Here is a 17,018-nt window from a genome sequence, read left to right on the forward strand (position 1 = left end):
AAAGGAGGAGGAGAAGAGAAGGACGAGAAGGAAGAAAGAGAGAGAAGAGAAAAAAGAAAAAAAAAAAGAAAAAGTAAAACAAAGAGAAAAGAAAGAAGAGAGATGCTCTAATAAAATCCCAAACAACCAAAACAAGCAAGAAGGAGAAACAAATTTTTGTAAAAACCACTACTGTCTTTAAGCCACTGCTTCAATACCACATCTGGGTTCCTCCCACCCTCAAATCCCATTGCCTTCAGAAGTGCTGCATACAAACTCGGAAATGTAGGAAACCCAAATATCTTGAAATAGTTTTTGCTTATGGCCCAGTTAGGAATCCTTAACATCTGACCACTCTGTCCCAGGAGTGAACGTTTCTAGTACTTTACAGTTGTAAAACACACATCAGAGTCACGCACCTTAGCTATTAAAACCATTAAAAAATACAGCTAGATTTTATGTGCCACTTGATGCTGCTGCAGCAGTGCAAAAGGAGAGCATAATAAAGATAAAGATTCCTTTGCATGAAATACTGCATTCATGGAGCACCTCGAGGGACTCCCTCCTCTCTGTTCCTCCGGGGCCTGGCTGGGAATTCCAGAGGGGAGGAAAAAAAATACCCCAACACATTTGTTCAGAAAGTGAATTTTGTTGTTCTTTTCTAAGAGCTGGCAAACAGGTTTCTTCTCTGTCTGGAGTCAATTTCTAGGAAATGTGTTCCACTGCTAATACATTATTCTTTCTTCCCCAAAATGGGACTCCATGTTCAGACCATAAGGTATTTCTGTATCTTTGTTCAATTTTTGTAGTTCTTTGTTAAACAGGGATATAGTGATTTAATAAACTCTCAGTGCTGGGTTACGTACCAGCACCAACAGAGTTTGCCCCCAGTACCAGAGTTAGTTGCTCTTGTATAATGCCAAGAAGGCTCCTAAAAAAAATCAAGACCCAAGTTTTTCCAATCAGCAACTTTTTCCAAGAGGCAGAACTCAGCTCGACATCCCATCTGAGGTGCCGGGGGACACCTCATGTCCTGGCCACTCCATTAGCTACCACCTGCCCTGCGGCAGAGCTGCTGAGGACAGGTGACAGCAGGGGTAGCAATACTTCCCACTAAAACAGATTTACTGCCTGACAAAAGGAACAAAACCTCAACCCTCTTGGAATAACCCATGTTCCAACACTGCCGTGAAATTAGGGAAAGGCTGTGGACACTGTAGGACAGTATGAAGAGGTCCATTGATTCTTGGGGGGGTCCTGCATCAGATCGCTGGTTCTTTAGTTGTACTCAGATATCCCTCTGACTATAGGTGGGAATTTGGTGTCACCTAAATAAGCCCTAGGGGATCAGCTCTAACATGTTTTTGTTCTTAGCTCCTTTTATGTGTTTATAACTATTCCTCTGGAGCAGGCCTGGGAAGACCGTAGAAAAAGGAGCAGCAAGTCTCTGCTCTCATCTCAGGCCAAAATCCAATGATTTATAGAAGCCTGAGGAGTGCATATGGGCGGGTGTGTGGGTGTCCACACATGCACATGTGTGGAAAGGTGATAGCATCCTGGAGGACTGGGATTTATGATCATTCCAGAAATATGCCAATGAATAAAACGTTCATAATGATTTTTAGGGCTAGACCAATATATATGGATTTATGAAGCTATTTAAGGAAAATACAAATATACAACAATTTATGAAGGTGTGGGGATATATATCATTAGAGTAAGGATGCACCATATAAACTTATCAACCACTCTAGGATTTACAGCCATGTACAGGAAACTACTACTAAAAGCAAGATTGAAGACCATATAAGCCCATCTAATCATACACCTGCTTTTCAGAGAAATTGCTGCCAGTGCAGCAGTGACTGTGGAATCTTTGCAGCACTCATGCCAAACTGGCTGCCCCAGGTGCAGGAGCCATGCTCGGACAGGCTCAGCCCCACACTGTGGAAAGCCAAGAGCAGCACAAAGTATCCCCATCACCATGAAGGCAGTCGGCAGGAGAGATCAAGATGGGTGAAGGCGTCATTGGCTCCTCTGGACCCCCTGGGGCTCCAGGCAAACTGAAATTGTTCCTGCTGTGGGGATCTGGATGTAAGCACAGCATCCACACTTTTCTTGTGGCTCTTTCATCTCAACCCCAGACCAATAAAATGAGTATTTCCCAAGGGGTGATGCTCACCTTTCCTCTCATTAAAGCCAGGAAGTGGGCTGTGAGGAAGGAAATATGTGGCGATGGAGCAGCTCCCAAACCACAGGTACTGAGGCAGGGCTGCAGTCCAGCACGAGAACTGGAATAACATCCCATTACTCTTTATAAGTGGGTGTTTTTCCATGTGGATTTTTTGGCACATTCATTGTTTTCCATACTTTGGCAGACAAGTATGGTCCTAATTTAATGAAGCATTATGTGCAAAACTGAATTATAATAATTCACATGTTAGCACATCAGCCAGTTTCACTGATGATGACTCTATGGAAAACAGTCTGTTAAAGCAAAAAGGACTTTAGTCATAAGGAACCATCTCAGAAGAATATCAGCAAAAGTGACTTCCAAGAGATTGGGGCAAATTATTTATATATTTACAGAGATATATATTTGTCTATACAATTTAGCCCATGAATTCTAGACTCTGTGTGAATGGTCTTTAAATGGACTGTGGATTAAAAAAAATTGTTATTAAAGATTGTTCTGTGAGTGTTTCAGACCTAGTTTCACATGACGCAAGAAGCATTTGTCCCAGGTACCCTTGATTCATTATCAATTAGAAGGATTAAGCAGTCTCTACTTGCTTTACTTGCTTCATTAATCATCTTTTTATGATGCAAAAGAAGCAAAAATAGGACCAAAAAAAGAGAAGTAAAACTAAATTTTAGGGAATAAAGGAAATAGAATAGTTCTGCACACACAGAGGATCAAGTCATTACCACTGTCACATTTTTCAGGAGCAAAATTAGTCTTTAGTGGATAAAAATTCTGTGATGGATTAACGTCAATGCTGGGAAATTTCCAGTGCTGGGAACTAATAATTTCTGAGTAGCTTTATACGGTGCTGTTGTATAAACAGCCCTCACCGTAGGCATAGCTCTGCAAAAAGAGATGTTGAGTTTTCCCAGCTCCAGCTGAATTCCCTGGGAGCCAAGGCCAGCCATCCCTACCAAAAGTATCTTTGTACCTTATGAGAATAGCACCTTGAAATACCCAAAAGATTCTACAGCTCGTGTACAGCTTGGTCCACATTGCTTGGGGTAACCTTCCCACCCTTGGAGATACTCAAAACCTGTCCCCAGGGCAAGGTCCCGAGCAACCTGAGCAAGCTGGACCTGCTTTGAGCAAGGGCTTGGAAGTGAGACCTCCAGAGGTCCCTCCAACCTAGGTTATTCTACAGTTCTGCCGCACCATTTGAAATCCACTGCTCAGGTACGCAGAGAGCTCCGTGGTAATGTCATTTTACAACAACCTGCTGATATTTCTTTGTGTCCATCACTTTAATCTCTCAAACTCAGCACTTTCCTAGGAAGCATATCCCTTGTTTCAGTGCAAAAAGCTTCTCTGAGCTCAAGCTGCCTCTGCTGTATGGCTGTTGCCTGAGCCAGTCCCTAGGTGTAGCCCCTGCCTGGCAGCACCAAAGGGTAGGATTCACCTCCCCTCTCTCTGGTGACCTTGAAGTCAGAGCCTGGTCTACGGGGCAGAGTCAATGGAGGAAGACAAAAAATCCGAAGAGAGTTCATCCCATTTTAAGACAGCAGGGCTAAACTGTCACCTGGAAGTGCCTGCCTCCCTCCTCTGCTCACAGCAGCAGCCTAGGCAACAGCTTTTGGACCGGGCTCTGGTTTTCAGGCAGCTGGCATTACGAGAGGTGAATGCCTGCTCTTCAGGCAGACGAACAGAGAAAGCCTGGATGCAAATGGCCACGTCTCCCGTGGCAAAAGGTTTGAGAGCACAGCACTGAAACCTTGAGCACTCAGTGCCCTTTCCTAAGTACAAGAAATCTCTCTTTCTCCCCTTCAGGGCATTAAACATTGGACTTGCCACTGAAAGGAGAAGTAGCAAGAGTCAAGCAGATCATCTCTGGATAATTTCCTTCTCCTTTGTGGACTGTTTTTGTTTTGCTTTCTGTTGCTACCCTCTGAGAACAAATGTACTGTGTTTTCACCACATGTGCGTAAAGAGAAACATTTGTGGAGCACTGAGTTTTAACCAGTTCCTAGAAGAGGAGCTTGAACATCTCTTCTCCCAGTTGAATCTCTGTGAGCTAAATTCCTTGAAGCAAGAGAGCAGTGGTGCTCACAGAAGCAGACACTTAAAAAGCAGGGGAGGGCAATAGCATTGTATACTGTCCTGTATATGCAGCACTATCCTTCAGCTGATTGCCAGCCACCATACATGGGACATCAGCATTACCATTCCCATTTCACAGAAAGGACAGTAACAATGAAGAACGGGGAGGGGAAGTCAACCACAGACTCAGGGCTGACTCCAAAGTCATCATTCAGAGCTGAGTTTGTTGCAGTCTCCCCTGGCTCAGGCTGTATTTAACCCCATTCCTACCGTGGCTGAGGATGAAGGGATTTTTATCTTAGGAAAGAGCAACAGGAAAATAAGTGAATATGTTCTCTTAAGTAGACTGTGCAACGTCAAAAGAAGTGTTAAATTTCTTCTCCCAATATAGAATATCTGATTAAAACAAATGCAGACTGCACACAATGCAATAAAAAACAAATGTTCCATTTTCCACTTCTTCTTGCTACAGCTGTTTGTTTTAAACATATAAAGATTAAGGGAACAGTCTTGAATTTAATTAAATCCCAAAAGAACTAATGATATTTATGCATATTAAATTTTTAAAGGCACTTGTGGCTGTTCAGCCAATCATTCACTGGATTGTCATAACATGCCTCCCAACCCTAATTTAAATTAGAAAGAAGAGACCCATGGAAAAAAATGTGCAGACAGTAACCTTTTCACTGCACATATGTTTAAGAGATAAACACCCATCTAGCTTTAAAAGGCAACAAATCTAATAAATGGCCACATCATCATAATTCAATGGTGGAAAAAAATCAATGTTACAAATTTCAGAACTGCATCTCTCAGGAAAGTAAATTAAAACATCAATTCAAACCTACTTTAAAGAGTTTATAAGGGGAACATTGACGTCTTAACACAGAAACTCCCAGATCACTCTAGATGAAGCTGGGGCTTTCCCAGAGCTGTGATGTAGGGAGCAGCATTTGGTGGGGCCATCTTTGGAGCACAGCAGGAAGCCCCACTCTGTCGTTTACTTTTCCCGTTCTCTAGCGGTGTCATGCCCTTCTCTAGTCCTGTACCTGCAATAAGCCAACAGGTACATCAAGACCTGGGTCTCTGATGAAGATCTTTCAGTGAGAGGAAAAATGCTTTCTTGCTCTTTTTGCAGTAAATCAAGAAAGCCTTTGATGTGGCTCTGAATAAGTCTCTGGTCCAAAGCTACAACCTCTGAATCTTCTCCGTTGTTACCAGGTTGGCTGTAAATGCAGGCTGCGAAGTTGCAAGGCCTCCTATTCTTCCACCCTGTGTAATTTTCCCCCCTTGCGTACTCAACATTTTGTTATCCCAGTTCATACATAGTCATCTCTCTTAAACAACAGATGACTCCTCCCTGCATCTCCTAAACACTAATAAAAGGTGTTTCCCATTCCACCTACCTTTCAGCATTGCCATACAGCATTAACCAGAGATAACTTTGAAAGCTCAATAAAGTACAGCTTCTTGCTAAACGGAAAGCCCCAAATACTGCTCCTTCTCTCACAAGCAATTCTGCTGACTTTTTCAAGTAAGGATTCAGACCCAGTTTAGAAAAGCACTTCCTTGCCTGTGGTTAAGCCTGTTTTTAGGGTTTATCAATCATAACAGGAAAAGACCCAGCCATTAAGTACTGCTGTGGTCCTGTTTATGAGAGACTCTTGAACCTTACTTTGCTGGTATGATGCAGCCTCTGCCAGGCACTTACCTATCAAATACTCCAGCCAGAATTGGTCCGTCTCTGGCTTGTAGGGTCGGTTGAAGTCAATCTGGATTTGGAAAAGCTGTCCCCGACGCACTATCAGCTTGGGGCTGTAGTACTTGTCAGTGTGGTGCTGCTGCTTGTTAATCTCGTGGGGCTCCTTGAACATATGAATGTCTACAACGTGCAGGTAATCTGCAGAGACACGTAAATGAACAGAGAGGGAAGGAGTCAGTATGTTGGAATGTCAATATTGATATCAACATCATTAGAGGCCCTGTCCTCCCCTTCCCCAGTGTTGCCTCATCAAAGAACACCGTGCAATGGAGCATGCTGGATCTGTTTGGGGCTTCCATCCTCCTGGCTGAGCAGGGATTTACGGACTGACACTTCTCTGTCCACCTGCCATTTTCACAGAGCCTGCAAGGCTTCTAGTGAATGGCAAAAGCAATTGCAGGAAGGGCAGGTTGCTACGGGTGGAAAGCTGAATATTCCCAAGGAGAGCTGGACTCCATCTTTCCTTTGGCATCGGCTTTCTGCAAGTCTGGGCCTCGCTGTCGCAAGTTTACTAGGGCAATCAGTGGGCCTTTGACAGCTGTGGCTTCATGTGCCTTCTTGCAGCCCTCCATTTGTAAAATGCAAATTCACAAGGGTTTTGTGACGCTTAAATACATTAATGTTTGCAAAGCACTACTACTATCGAGTGCTGAAGAGCTTGAGAGGCAGTTAATGATCTTGCATTCAGCTGAGAGCTTGGATTGTCTGTATTAAATAAGGTTTAGGTGTACTGTATGTGTCTAGACTCAGCTTCTCAGGACATATCCACTGCTATTAGTTTCTTCTTATGAAAACTAAATAAAACATTACAGTATATAATTACAGCATAGAGTTACAGGCAAACAACAGTAGGTATCTATAACATGCATGGGCAAAGCTTCACTCCCTTCAAATTAGGGCTGTCTAAAGGGTTATAGCCTACCACTGCTAGAAGTTAGTCTGCTCAGCTAATGACCAGTGTGGGGTGGCATTGGCATAGCCAAAGGCACTTGCAGTCACCACGAGCTACATGACTGTACCATACCGGGAATCTTCACAATGGGAGTCTTCTCACACAACGAGCAACCACATGAAAATGGACTGGACATCATTCTTTCACCCACATGCCTGGGCAGATAATCACGAAACCTCTGCCAGGAGGACCATTACTGCTCACCACCAGGAGAGAGACAGAAGAGTAAAGCTTGATTTGCAGCTCTCAGCTTGTCTTTCCAGGTGCCGACAGTTAGAAACTAGCTAATTTCTGCATTTTATACTGACAATGACAGAGCCAAACTCATGCCTGGCAAAAAGAGGTGCACATTTACAGCAGCTGGTGGAGCTGTGTGTACTCGTGATGGTGGTTAATTTGGCCTGCTACTGAGTACACTGTGAACAGGAATGATGTGCTCAGCGAATAAGTCGGATATTCAAGTCACTGAGGGCTGAACACAGCCCATTTCACAGAAGCTCAGACAACAGCTTTGCACACTGCTTTTCCTTGAAGGCAGGGAGACACTGCATCGTGGCTGACTCTGGACAAGCAGCAGAGCAGCTCCCATTTGGGTATGTAGCCTCCAGACTACAGCAGCGTGTGCATTATCCCTGCCCTTCTGCAGGGATGTGTTCAAGACATCAGCAGAGCCCCGCAGGCAGCAACTCCCCTGGACACCAGCATGGTCCTTCTCCTGCCCTGGCCAAGCCACCCAGCCTGGGCTCCAGGCAACAGCTATTGGAGGAGGGGGAAATAAGGGCAGCAGGAGCAGGTCCCGCTCGTGCATTGTCACCATCAGCTGCCCAGCCCTGCCCTGCGGGGAAACAGAAGGAAAGGAAACTGCCCGAGGACACAGCAAGATAAGGATCCTTTCATGGAAAAGCCCTGGACAACTGAACCCAGAACTATCCGCCTCCTGCTAACCCTAATCTGCAGACAGGCTGGAATACCCTGTTCAATACTGAGGCAGGCTTAAAGTCCTATGGCAATGTTATTGTTATTCTCCGCTCAATTCGCCAGGCTTCTGGAGTAACTTCTGTAGATCCCCACTGGCTTTAGCGCTGGCTGAAGTTACAGAGATGATTTTTGTGTGAAACATTAAATGTGTTTTGCTCAGAAATCATTCTCATTGCCCCCCTGTGAAGCGGGGCATGTCTTTGCCTCCCTCCCTGCAAAACTTATCAATGCTCACTCACAATAATGCTGACAAAGCTCACAATTAAATTACGTGAGGCAGGAATTTCCCAGAGGGGGGTAAAGCAGGGGCAGGGGAGAGGCTCTCCCGTTATCTCTCCCAACCCCTACCAGGCTGAAAGCACTGCATGTAAAAGCTGCATATCTTGGGGTTCTGTGAGGGGTGAAGCTATCAGTAAGTTTGGCTCAGCTTCTTCCCCCTTCCAAGGAGGCATAAAAATGGGGTTTAGGGTTTGTTATGTTTTCATCTCGTGTTCTGAAATAAAAGGCAACAGTGACCCTTCCCTTCCTTCGCATGTTAGCCCCTTCAAGGAACTGCAGAGCTAAGCCACCCTGGGCCGTCAGTTCAGCATTTGCTTCATTTCATCTCAGGAATTTACATGGCTCCTGTCAAAACACAGCCATACACATCTGCAGAAAATACATTTCACTGTCACTCTCAGTGTTAAACTGTACAGCTTGCCAGATGAAGATAACCTGTGACCAAGCCTGTGTTAATTACAGTAATGGTAATTATGGAGGACAAAACATGAGCAGGGTAATGGGATGTGCTAACACCATCACCAGAGTATGATCAAAAGGAAGGGTCCAAGTGCTATGCACGTCACTGCTCATCTATCTGTTTGTGAGGGACAGGTGGCCATCAAGGGCTCCTTTGAAGTCAGGTCCATTTGACGGTTTGCCCGTAGCCTGGTCTGCTGTTTAGTGCAAGCAGGCTTGCTGCATGAGAGGCAGCGGTCTGATGCTTTCTTAAAGCTTTTGTAATGTTAAGCTTGCATGGAAATAAATGAGCACAAGCTTGAGCTGTTTTTCAAATAACAAGAATAGCCTTCAAACATCAGGCTTTCTTGCAGGATCAGAAAGGGCTCTGGATTACAAACGGAATAGTGTGAGTTTCCAAAGGAGGTGCCTATCACTCTGCTAACAGGGGAAGCACGATTCCCTGGCGAGTCGCCGAGCTTTGCGAAGGAGGGTGCGTGGGGAGCTTGCAGACCGTGGGGCCCCAGGGCTGTGTCCTCCCACCAAGCGGCTGTAAGTGCCAGGCCCACTCATAACACACTGCGGTGAGATGAGCTGGCTAGGAAGAGCTAGGGGGAGGACACAGCACAGGCGTGTTCACGGAGACACAGGCTTCTTGCTGAAGAAGCACTCGGGGGCTGCACGTCCTCCTCACTGAGCATCTCCTCCCGCAAGCAAGCCAGGCTCCCGCAGCAGGTAGCCCACTGACTGGGCTGGGGAGGCAGCCGTCCCCAGCAGCCTCTGCCGCTTGCTCCGGCTGTGATTCAGCGGAGTAGAAGTGGGTGTCAGCACAGAGCTAGTCAAGCACAGGGTTTTACCTCATCCTAGAGTAGTAGCTAAAATAGGTCAAATGAATCACACCCTAAAAATGCCCGTTTCTCTCTGTTGGCTGTCAAGGGAAATGAGGGTGACTAGCTCAGCTGTAGACACCTACACTGCACAGATCAAGGGCAAGATTCAGTTAAATTTAGGCATCTAAATGATGTGAGCCTGGTATGTAACCTCTTATTAAGGCCAGTTGCTGCCACCAGTGGAGCTGAGAGAAGGGTACAGATCACCCTGGAAGTGACACCCACTGCCTCTCCAGACAGCCTGTGCCCTCACCTCCACTCACTGGATGGCTCTGTGTTGACTATGATCTGACACAGGTGAAGACACTGACATTTAGATGTTTATAGCAGGTGTCCAATCCTACCCCAAGGGCTAGAAAACACCTCAGTTATAACAGCAGGGACAAAAGCATCTGCATTTTTTTTTCAGTGTGTTACGGCAATGAAATGTGGGAATGACTACAAAAAATTTGGACAACCCAGAAGTGTAGAGGTGAGCAGGACAAGGGGAAGGAGGTGGCGCAAGCAGTCCTCTGCAAGGATGTGCTCACGGCGCTAGAGCCCTGTCATACTCTGCCGCTCCTACTCTGCCTGCAGACACTCACTTTATCCCCCAAGCACAATGTTGTGAGTGCTTTGGGCAGGCTCAGCTCTTGAATGTAAGTCCCAGTCTGAGCTCCATTGGGCTATACAAACCTTTAACATGGTCTGACAGGTGACTTAAGCATCCTACCCCAAAACAGTGTGTCCAGGGACCACACTTACATCAGCTGGTATCACAGGCTTAGATCACAGCTGATGTGCACTGAAACAGTACTGCAGTCCCTTCCCTTCAGGTCACCCCTTGCACGTTGTTGCTATAAGCATTGCAGAGCTGAACTGCACAGCAGAGCTGATCCAGCTGTACAAAAAGTGTTTTGCTGTTATGCACAATTTTTCAGCCATACCAGTCCCATAGCCAGGTTTATCCTATGGCCACACAAGCTCTTGCTTTGGACAAGGGCTGTTTTTCTCACCAGCAGCATCACCTTAAGCACATGTTGCGTTCCTGCCTCAACTCACTTGACCTGACATTCCTAAGTTTCCATTGCATTTCTGAAAAGCAAGAGGCTCCTGCCCACCAGCACCGCACTTCATTCAGAGCCTGATGTGAAGCACATCAAAAAGCAATAGGAATCTTTCTTCTGGTACTGGTGGGCTTTAGCTACAGGCTGCATTCCTTCTAAGATATCTCACACCCTTACACATCTCCAGCTTCTGTGAGCACATTGGGTTTGAAACGATATCTAGTCAGGACCTGTATTGCATTACATTTGACAATTTAAACACACATACTTGCCCCAGAGCTACAGGGTTGTTTGAAAAGGTTCAAGCAAAGTTTCTACAGTCTGAACATGCCAGTTGGTTTGCTCAGGCATTAAAAGAAATGCTTTTTAAAGAAATATGTGTGTATTAAAATGGGGGGGGGGGGACATGTGGTTAAGGCACATGATTAGGATTACAGAAATAATGCTTTGCAATAAAAATTTGAACTTGTCACTTAAAATTTCTTTGCCTGTTTCCCAATATGTAAAATGCAGTAATTAATGCTTGTCCACATTTATTAAGCACTCTTTCAACCCTAGATGAAAAGTCCCCTACGAGCATTAAGTATTATTACATCTGGCTACCCTCAGTTGCCACGTTCAACAAGTTCTGTTGTTCATTTCAAATAGGCCAAAAAATTAACATAATTTGATTGGTGACTCATTCAGGAGCCACTCCTGATTTCTTTTAAACCAAATCTTACGCGTTTTTTTTCAGGTTCACTCCAAAGAGTTGGCACTGAGAATGTGGTTTGATTTGCCCATCCCCTACCATGATACTGTTTTGTCTCCCCAGCCAAACAAATGAAACACTTTTCACAGGAGAATAATTAAAAATATGGGGTTTCCTTTTAATTTCACATTCATTTTTATGAGTGAGCTGAACATCTAGCAGAAGTTTTCCCTGCCAGCCAGCATTTTGCAGTAGTTTCACAGTCAGTTTAAGGCCATACAAACCCGCAGGGCCATTAAGAGGGGAGGCTCCTCCTGCCCCCTTCACCCCAGTGCTGCCACAGCCATGCCTGAAGCCAGCAGGTCCTAAAGTAACTCTGTGATTGTGATCAAAGTGGGAAAACCCATTCTTGCCTTTTTTTAACCACTCCCACAGTTCAAGCTGAAAACTGGTCACTCAGCTTCTCCACCCCTCACTTTCCCTACCCATAACCTGCGGTAACATTTCCATGCAAATGCGTGTTTTTAGCAAGTTTTTTCATGAGCAGCAATAAAAGCTTTCTGAGATCAAAACATGTAAGGAAAGAAGTGGTTTGGTTTTAATTCACAGACCTGGGCAGAGGTGAGTATGGAAGATGAAAAAATAGACTCATGTCTTAATTGTACACTTTACCTTTTGGATTAAATCCTCTAGGTATCAATCCAAAAACCTCTATCTCAGGGACCTCATTTTCTTCATCATTGGAGTTGTTTGATGGGACGGCTCTTCTCCCATTCAGAGAAGGTTTCTTCTTCTCTTCGTTGGTGTTTGTTGTTTCAGACATCCTGTATTAAAAATGTTGTAATACCATGACAGAAAGAAAGAGTGCAAGGAAAAAGCAGACAAGAGCCAGTGTGGCACATGTAAGATGGGAGAAACCAAAAACAGTGTGGGGTGCCAGCGAGCTACACATTTTTAGACTCACATAAATAAAAACTGAGAGGCAGAAAACATCAGTCTAATGATGGAGTACAGCTCTCTAAGGAGTGGAAGGCATTTTGTGTTTGTCAAAACACATGAATAAGAGAAGAAGGGGGGCGGGAGAAGGAGAGGGAAGCCTAACACAGAAGTATTTGCCTAGGAGAAGCAGGGCATTAAAAACATTAGGGAGTTTCAGGTAAAAGAACTAGAAAATCATTCACTCTCCCACCCTCCAAAACAACAATATTGAATCCAAAATAGCAAATTATATTTCCAGAAAGCGCATCACACACTACCTCCCCCTATTAAAAAAGACATTCTAAGTTATACTGCAATCATCTCAAATACTACAGCCTACAACAGTCTGTGGATGATTACTGGAGAATTATTTTTGTCCCTATGCACACAAATACCCAATATCTAAAGGGCTAAATCCTGCACTCAGGAAATCCACTTTTGAGAAAGACAAAGAGAGGAAAAAAAAAGAGGGGGGGAAAAGGGAAAGAAAAGAAAAGAAAAAAGCACATATCCACTTATTTCTCTCCTATTAATGACCTTAAGGGAAATCTCAGATGTAGGCTGATCAGAGACTTCTCTTTGAGCTAGTCAAAACTGCTTTCACATCTATTTCAGTGTAAGCATGTAGCAATGAAAAAGCCATGCCATCCTTCTATGAAAATATTCATGGCTGAGAACACAACTTCTTCCCAAAGCTCCTGAAAATAGCAATTCAAAATGTAGCAATTATTTAATAGCAGTAAGCTCTTAAAGGAATTTTTTTAGTTAGCAAGGGTACCTTCTTTTCAGATAGTCTTTTTTTTTTTCTTCTCCCTTGCAGAATTTCTGAAGTGCAAAGGAAGCCTGGAAAGAGTTGGGGGCTTTTAAGTAACCTCTGTATATCCTCCTCCTTCCTGTTGCAATAGGACAGTGCTGAAAGGGTTGCTAAGCCCTCCCCACACCACCTCTGAGGATCTGCCACCGCTGCTATGTTTTTGCTCATTTCCTCTCTCTCTCTGCCTGTCTCACCCCAACCCCACTCACCAGGAACATTTCAGGGTGCTTGGGCTAAGAAAACAGCTTGGGCACTGAAGTTTTAGTTCTTAGTGAGACGGAATAGAGCTGCTCATGGCACAACGGCATATAAAGTGGGAGACTGGAGGGGATTTTCTGAGGGACACAGCCCAAGAAGCCATGCTCACCATGTTGCCAGTCTTTAATGGTGTTTCTACCTCATGGTGCCTGCAATGCAACTTCAGGTGCTGGTTTTCAGAGTACTCCCAGGCAGACACAGTGACGGTTCCTCTGCCTGGTGCCTCACGGAAGTCCTTTCAGAGGACTGTGGGGAACATGGACATGGAGAGCTCTTTGGTGGCCCAGTGGAGAGGACCTTTTTCTTGACGCCCTGTGCAGTTCAGGAGAGTGAAGGTATTTTGCACCAAACAGCTATGTTTGGGGCAAATGACCTTTAGCTCTTGCCCATGATAAAATGTGTATCACCTAACAACCAGTGTCTGGGGCAGTACCTGGTGGAAGCATTTTAGCTCCACATCAACTTTGTTCAGTTCCACCAAGCTCTAAGATATCTGGGGACTGTGTGACACCTCCTCTGTCAGACATAACTCCACAGACCAGTTGGAGTTATTCCCCAAATATGGGGAAGAATTCAGTCCCACTGTCCTGCCAGCCAGTGCTGTTTGGCAGCAGAGGTACAAGTCACCCACTAAGAGCATGCATGGGCAGTGGAGAGCCCCTCTTACACACATGGGACCAGCCATGGGCACTTATTTGCCCCGGTTGCAGGGTAGATGGAAGAGCGAGGAGACACAGTAGACTCCACCCTCTTTCAGCCAGCTATGGCTTCGAGGCCCGTAATATCAGTGAAGACTCAAATCTCTGCTGGCTTAATACCATTGAAATCAAGCCAGGAGGCAGAAGAGGAGACAATTGGGTCACATTCCTGTAACGGGAAGCAGCAAGTAAACCATCTGGAAGACAGGACCCCCATCCCGGTTCCCTGGGGATTTCCCAGTAGAGGCCACAGCCACAGTGGGGTAGCTCCACACAAGCCAGGGCACCTGCACAGAGTGGGGCAGAGATGCCAGCTGGGGACCAGGGAGCAGCATGGCTGTACCAGCACAGCATTGTAGCTGGGCTAACGAGCCTGCTAGGGCTGATTGCCAAGGCACGGCACCAGTCTGCAGTGGTTTTGGAGGCAGCCTCACTATCTGCACGCGAGTGTTGCACTATGCTGTCTCATAGCCGAAGGGCCTGAGCTCTCCCTCACCTCCCCCAGCAGGCTGTTAGGCATGTAGCATGGAAAGCCACCTAGCCTGGGGACTCCCCTTCCCCTGCCCTGCTCCCCCAGGAGCGCAGGTGTCCCACGGGGAGAGATCCGGTCCCGTTGCTGGCATCCTGAGCTGCAATTTTCATTGACTCACTTTTAGGCAGATGGGCCCTGCTGTAACCATCTGGAGGGCAAGCAGCACCCCTGGCACCCGGAACACAACAAGCTTTCTGGGGGAGGAGGCTGGTTGCCGATTTTCTTTTTTTTTCTTTTCCTTCCACCCTGATTTCAGTGTGACATGGTGTGCTTTGTGCCTCTCTCTCCACTTCCAGCAAGCACTTCAGTTCCCAAAATTGCAGCTGCTGCGACGACATTACAAAAACTGATATAAATATTGCCTCAGTGCCATGCCTGCTGGAGGCCTGCAACACAAATAAGAAATGCTGTCTCCCGAGGAAGTCATGTGCTTCCCCAAGTGGCTGCGGTGCTGCCAGAGCTGGGAGGAAAACTTTCCGTCAGAGCAAGGAAGGGAGCGAGCGGATGCAGCTGAACAGATCCCATTCCAGCCATTGCACTCAAACAGCCAGCGGTTGCAGATGTCTCCCCGCGCCCATGCACATCTCTCTGGGGCTTTCAGCAGAAGCAGATGATCACGCGGAAAGCGGGGAGGCCAAAATTTTTGGCGGTAGCGGCAGGAGCGGGGCTTTGCATCCAGGGAGAGTAATGTTCCACAGGCTGTAATTTATTTATTTTGTGGGGAGTGATGTAGATTCATGCTTATGACAGCTCCAGATGGCAGGTATTTTCTCATTACCTTGACTTCTTAGCATTTGCTCTCCCTTGCCTATTAGACTGCGCTGGCCTTAATTTAACTTCCATGGTTCGAAACTACTGATGTCAGGGCTGATGCAGGAGGGGGCACAGAGAACACGAAGCCCTGGTTTTCCTGTAGGGCCTTATATTTAATGAATGATGCACTGGGATGACTGGTGAAAGAGCACTCTCTCTTCCTGAAGCCGCTTCTGCACTGCACCCTGTGGGGAACCGCGAGCCCACACCCATTTCTCAGAGGCAGCCTTCAGATGCTCGTGGCCTTTGCCAAAGACCTTTGCAGTCACGGGCACCCTTCCCACTGCAACCGACTTCAGATGATGGACAGCCTTTCCTTCCGATCCCCACAGAAAAGCCCTTAAATGGCTGGAAAGCTTGCACTGTAAAGGGTTATCCAGAATGCAGTTTCCTGTTGTCGCCAGAGCCAGTGTTGCTCTGTTCCAAGTCCTCCCATGCCAGACAAGAGTTTGTGGGGAAAAAAAATCCCACAAAACACAAGAGTCAGTCAAGCTTTACAGCCAGAGGAGAGGGCGTGCCAAGATCTGTCACAAGCAAACTGATCAACCAGGTGCTCACATAAATGGGTTGCCGTGCTGTGTGCCAACAGCTGGATTGGAGGGATATTTTGCCTACCACTACTGTAGCTACACCAAGCACTCCTCGGCAGCAGCTGAGCATTGTAAAGCTCTGCAACAGGGTGACTTCCTTTATTCCTTTTTTTAAGTATTACCCTCGTGCCTTTTGCAGTCTAGATGGGTGTTCAGATGCACTGGGACATTATACTCCAGCACGTGCACAAGTGTACCTGCGAGGATATCATCCTCACTCCGCATAAACCAGACTCTTTCAGCTCTGATCTTCTATACATAATAATACAACATTACCTCTCTCTTGTCTTCTCAGAGCTTCACTCAGGAACTTGCACCCTTTCTCAGATGATCAAGTCTGTCTTCCCCCTCCCTCTGCAACAGTACTTGTCTCCCAGAAACTGACGTTCCTCTTCCTACAATGCCCTGCCACACCAAGGCTGCAGGCAGAATAGAGCAGATTCTAGCAGAAAATATGAATTAAAAAATGCTATTTTTAAACAGAAGCAAATTTCAGAAATGTTCATTTGGTGGTTTTGTTTGCATATTTTGCTTTGAGATTTTTAAAAACCAAAACCAGTTAATATATCTCTGTGTGTAACAGCTCTGGCTACCACACACAGAGGAGTATATTTTGAGTTAATGCTGAAAATTCAGAAGGCCCAGCTCTGAAACATGGCATGTGTACACACGTCTGTATGTGTGAAAGAGGGGCAGAGGCAGAGAGAGAGAAAATGGTAGCTCTTCAGATGGTGGAACATTTGGAGAAGGGGATATAGGGCTAGTTTTCAAAAGATATTGTTGCAAATGTTTCTGTTGCAGGAAGAAAAAACCCATATATATATATATTCGTACACACATTCTGCTAGGAAAATGTGGCTTAGGAAATTTAACTCTTCTCTGAAAATTGTTGTTCCAAACTGCAAGTCTAAATTCAAACTGTAGATCCGTATAAGCATCTACATCTGAGCTGGCCATCTTAGGCTCCCTTTATCCTCCACAAAGATCTAGTCTAGGCAGTGATTCATCTCCTCCTACAGCAGACACGTAAATAGGTCA

The 17,018-nt window shown here is 45.7% G+C and overlaps 1 protein-coding gene across 1 annotated transcript in view; it reads right to left on the minus strand.

Annotated features, from left to right (window-relative positions):
- Positions 1 to 13,113, minus strand: part of F13A1 (coagulation factor XIII A chain) — a 60,452-nt gene extending 47,339 nt beyond the window's left edge. Inside the window, exons 1-3 of the mRNA XM_076330492.1 lie at positions 13,054 to 13,113; positions 11,970 to 12,121; positions 5,973 to 6,161 (exon numbers count right to left, since the gene is read on the minus strand). Of these exons, the coding sequence (XP_076186607.1) occupies positions 5,973 to 6,161; positions 11,970 to 12,120 (340 nt within the window). The 5' untranslated portion in view covers position 12,121; positions 13,054 to 13,113. The remainder of the gene's footprint in view (positions 1 to 5,972; positions 6,162 to 11,969; positions 12,122 to 13,053) is intronic.
- Positions 13,114 to 17,018: the final 3,905 nt, after the last annotated feature.

Source organism: Aptenodytes patagonicus, chromosome 2, assembly GCF_965638725.1.
Source record: "Aptenodytes patagonicus chromosome 2, bAptPat1.pri.cur, whole genome shotgun sequence".
Lineage (NCBI taxonomy): Eukaryota > Metazoa > Chordata > Aves > Sphenisciformes > Spheniscidae > Aptenodytes > Aptenodytes patagonicus.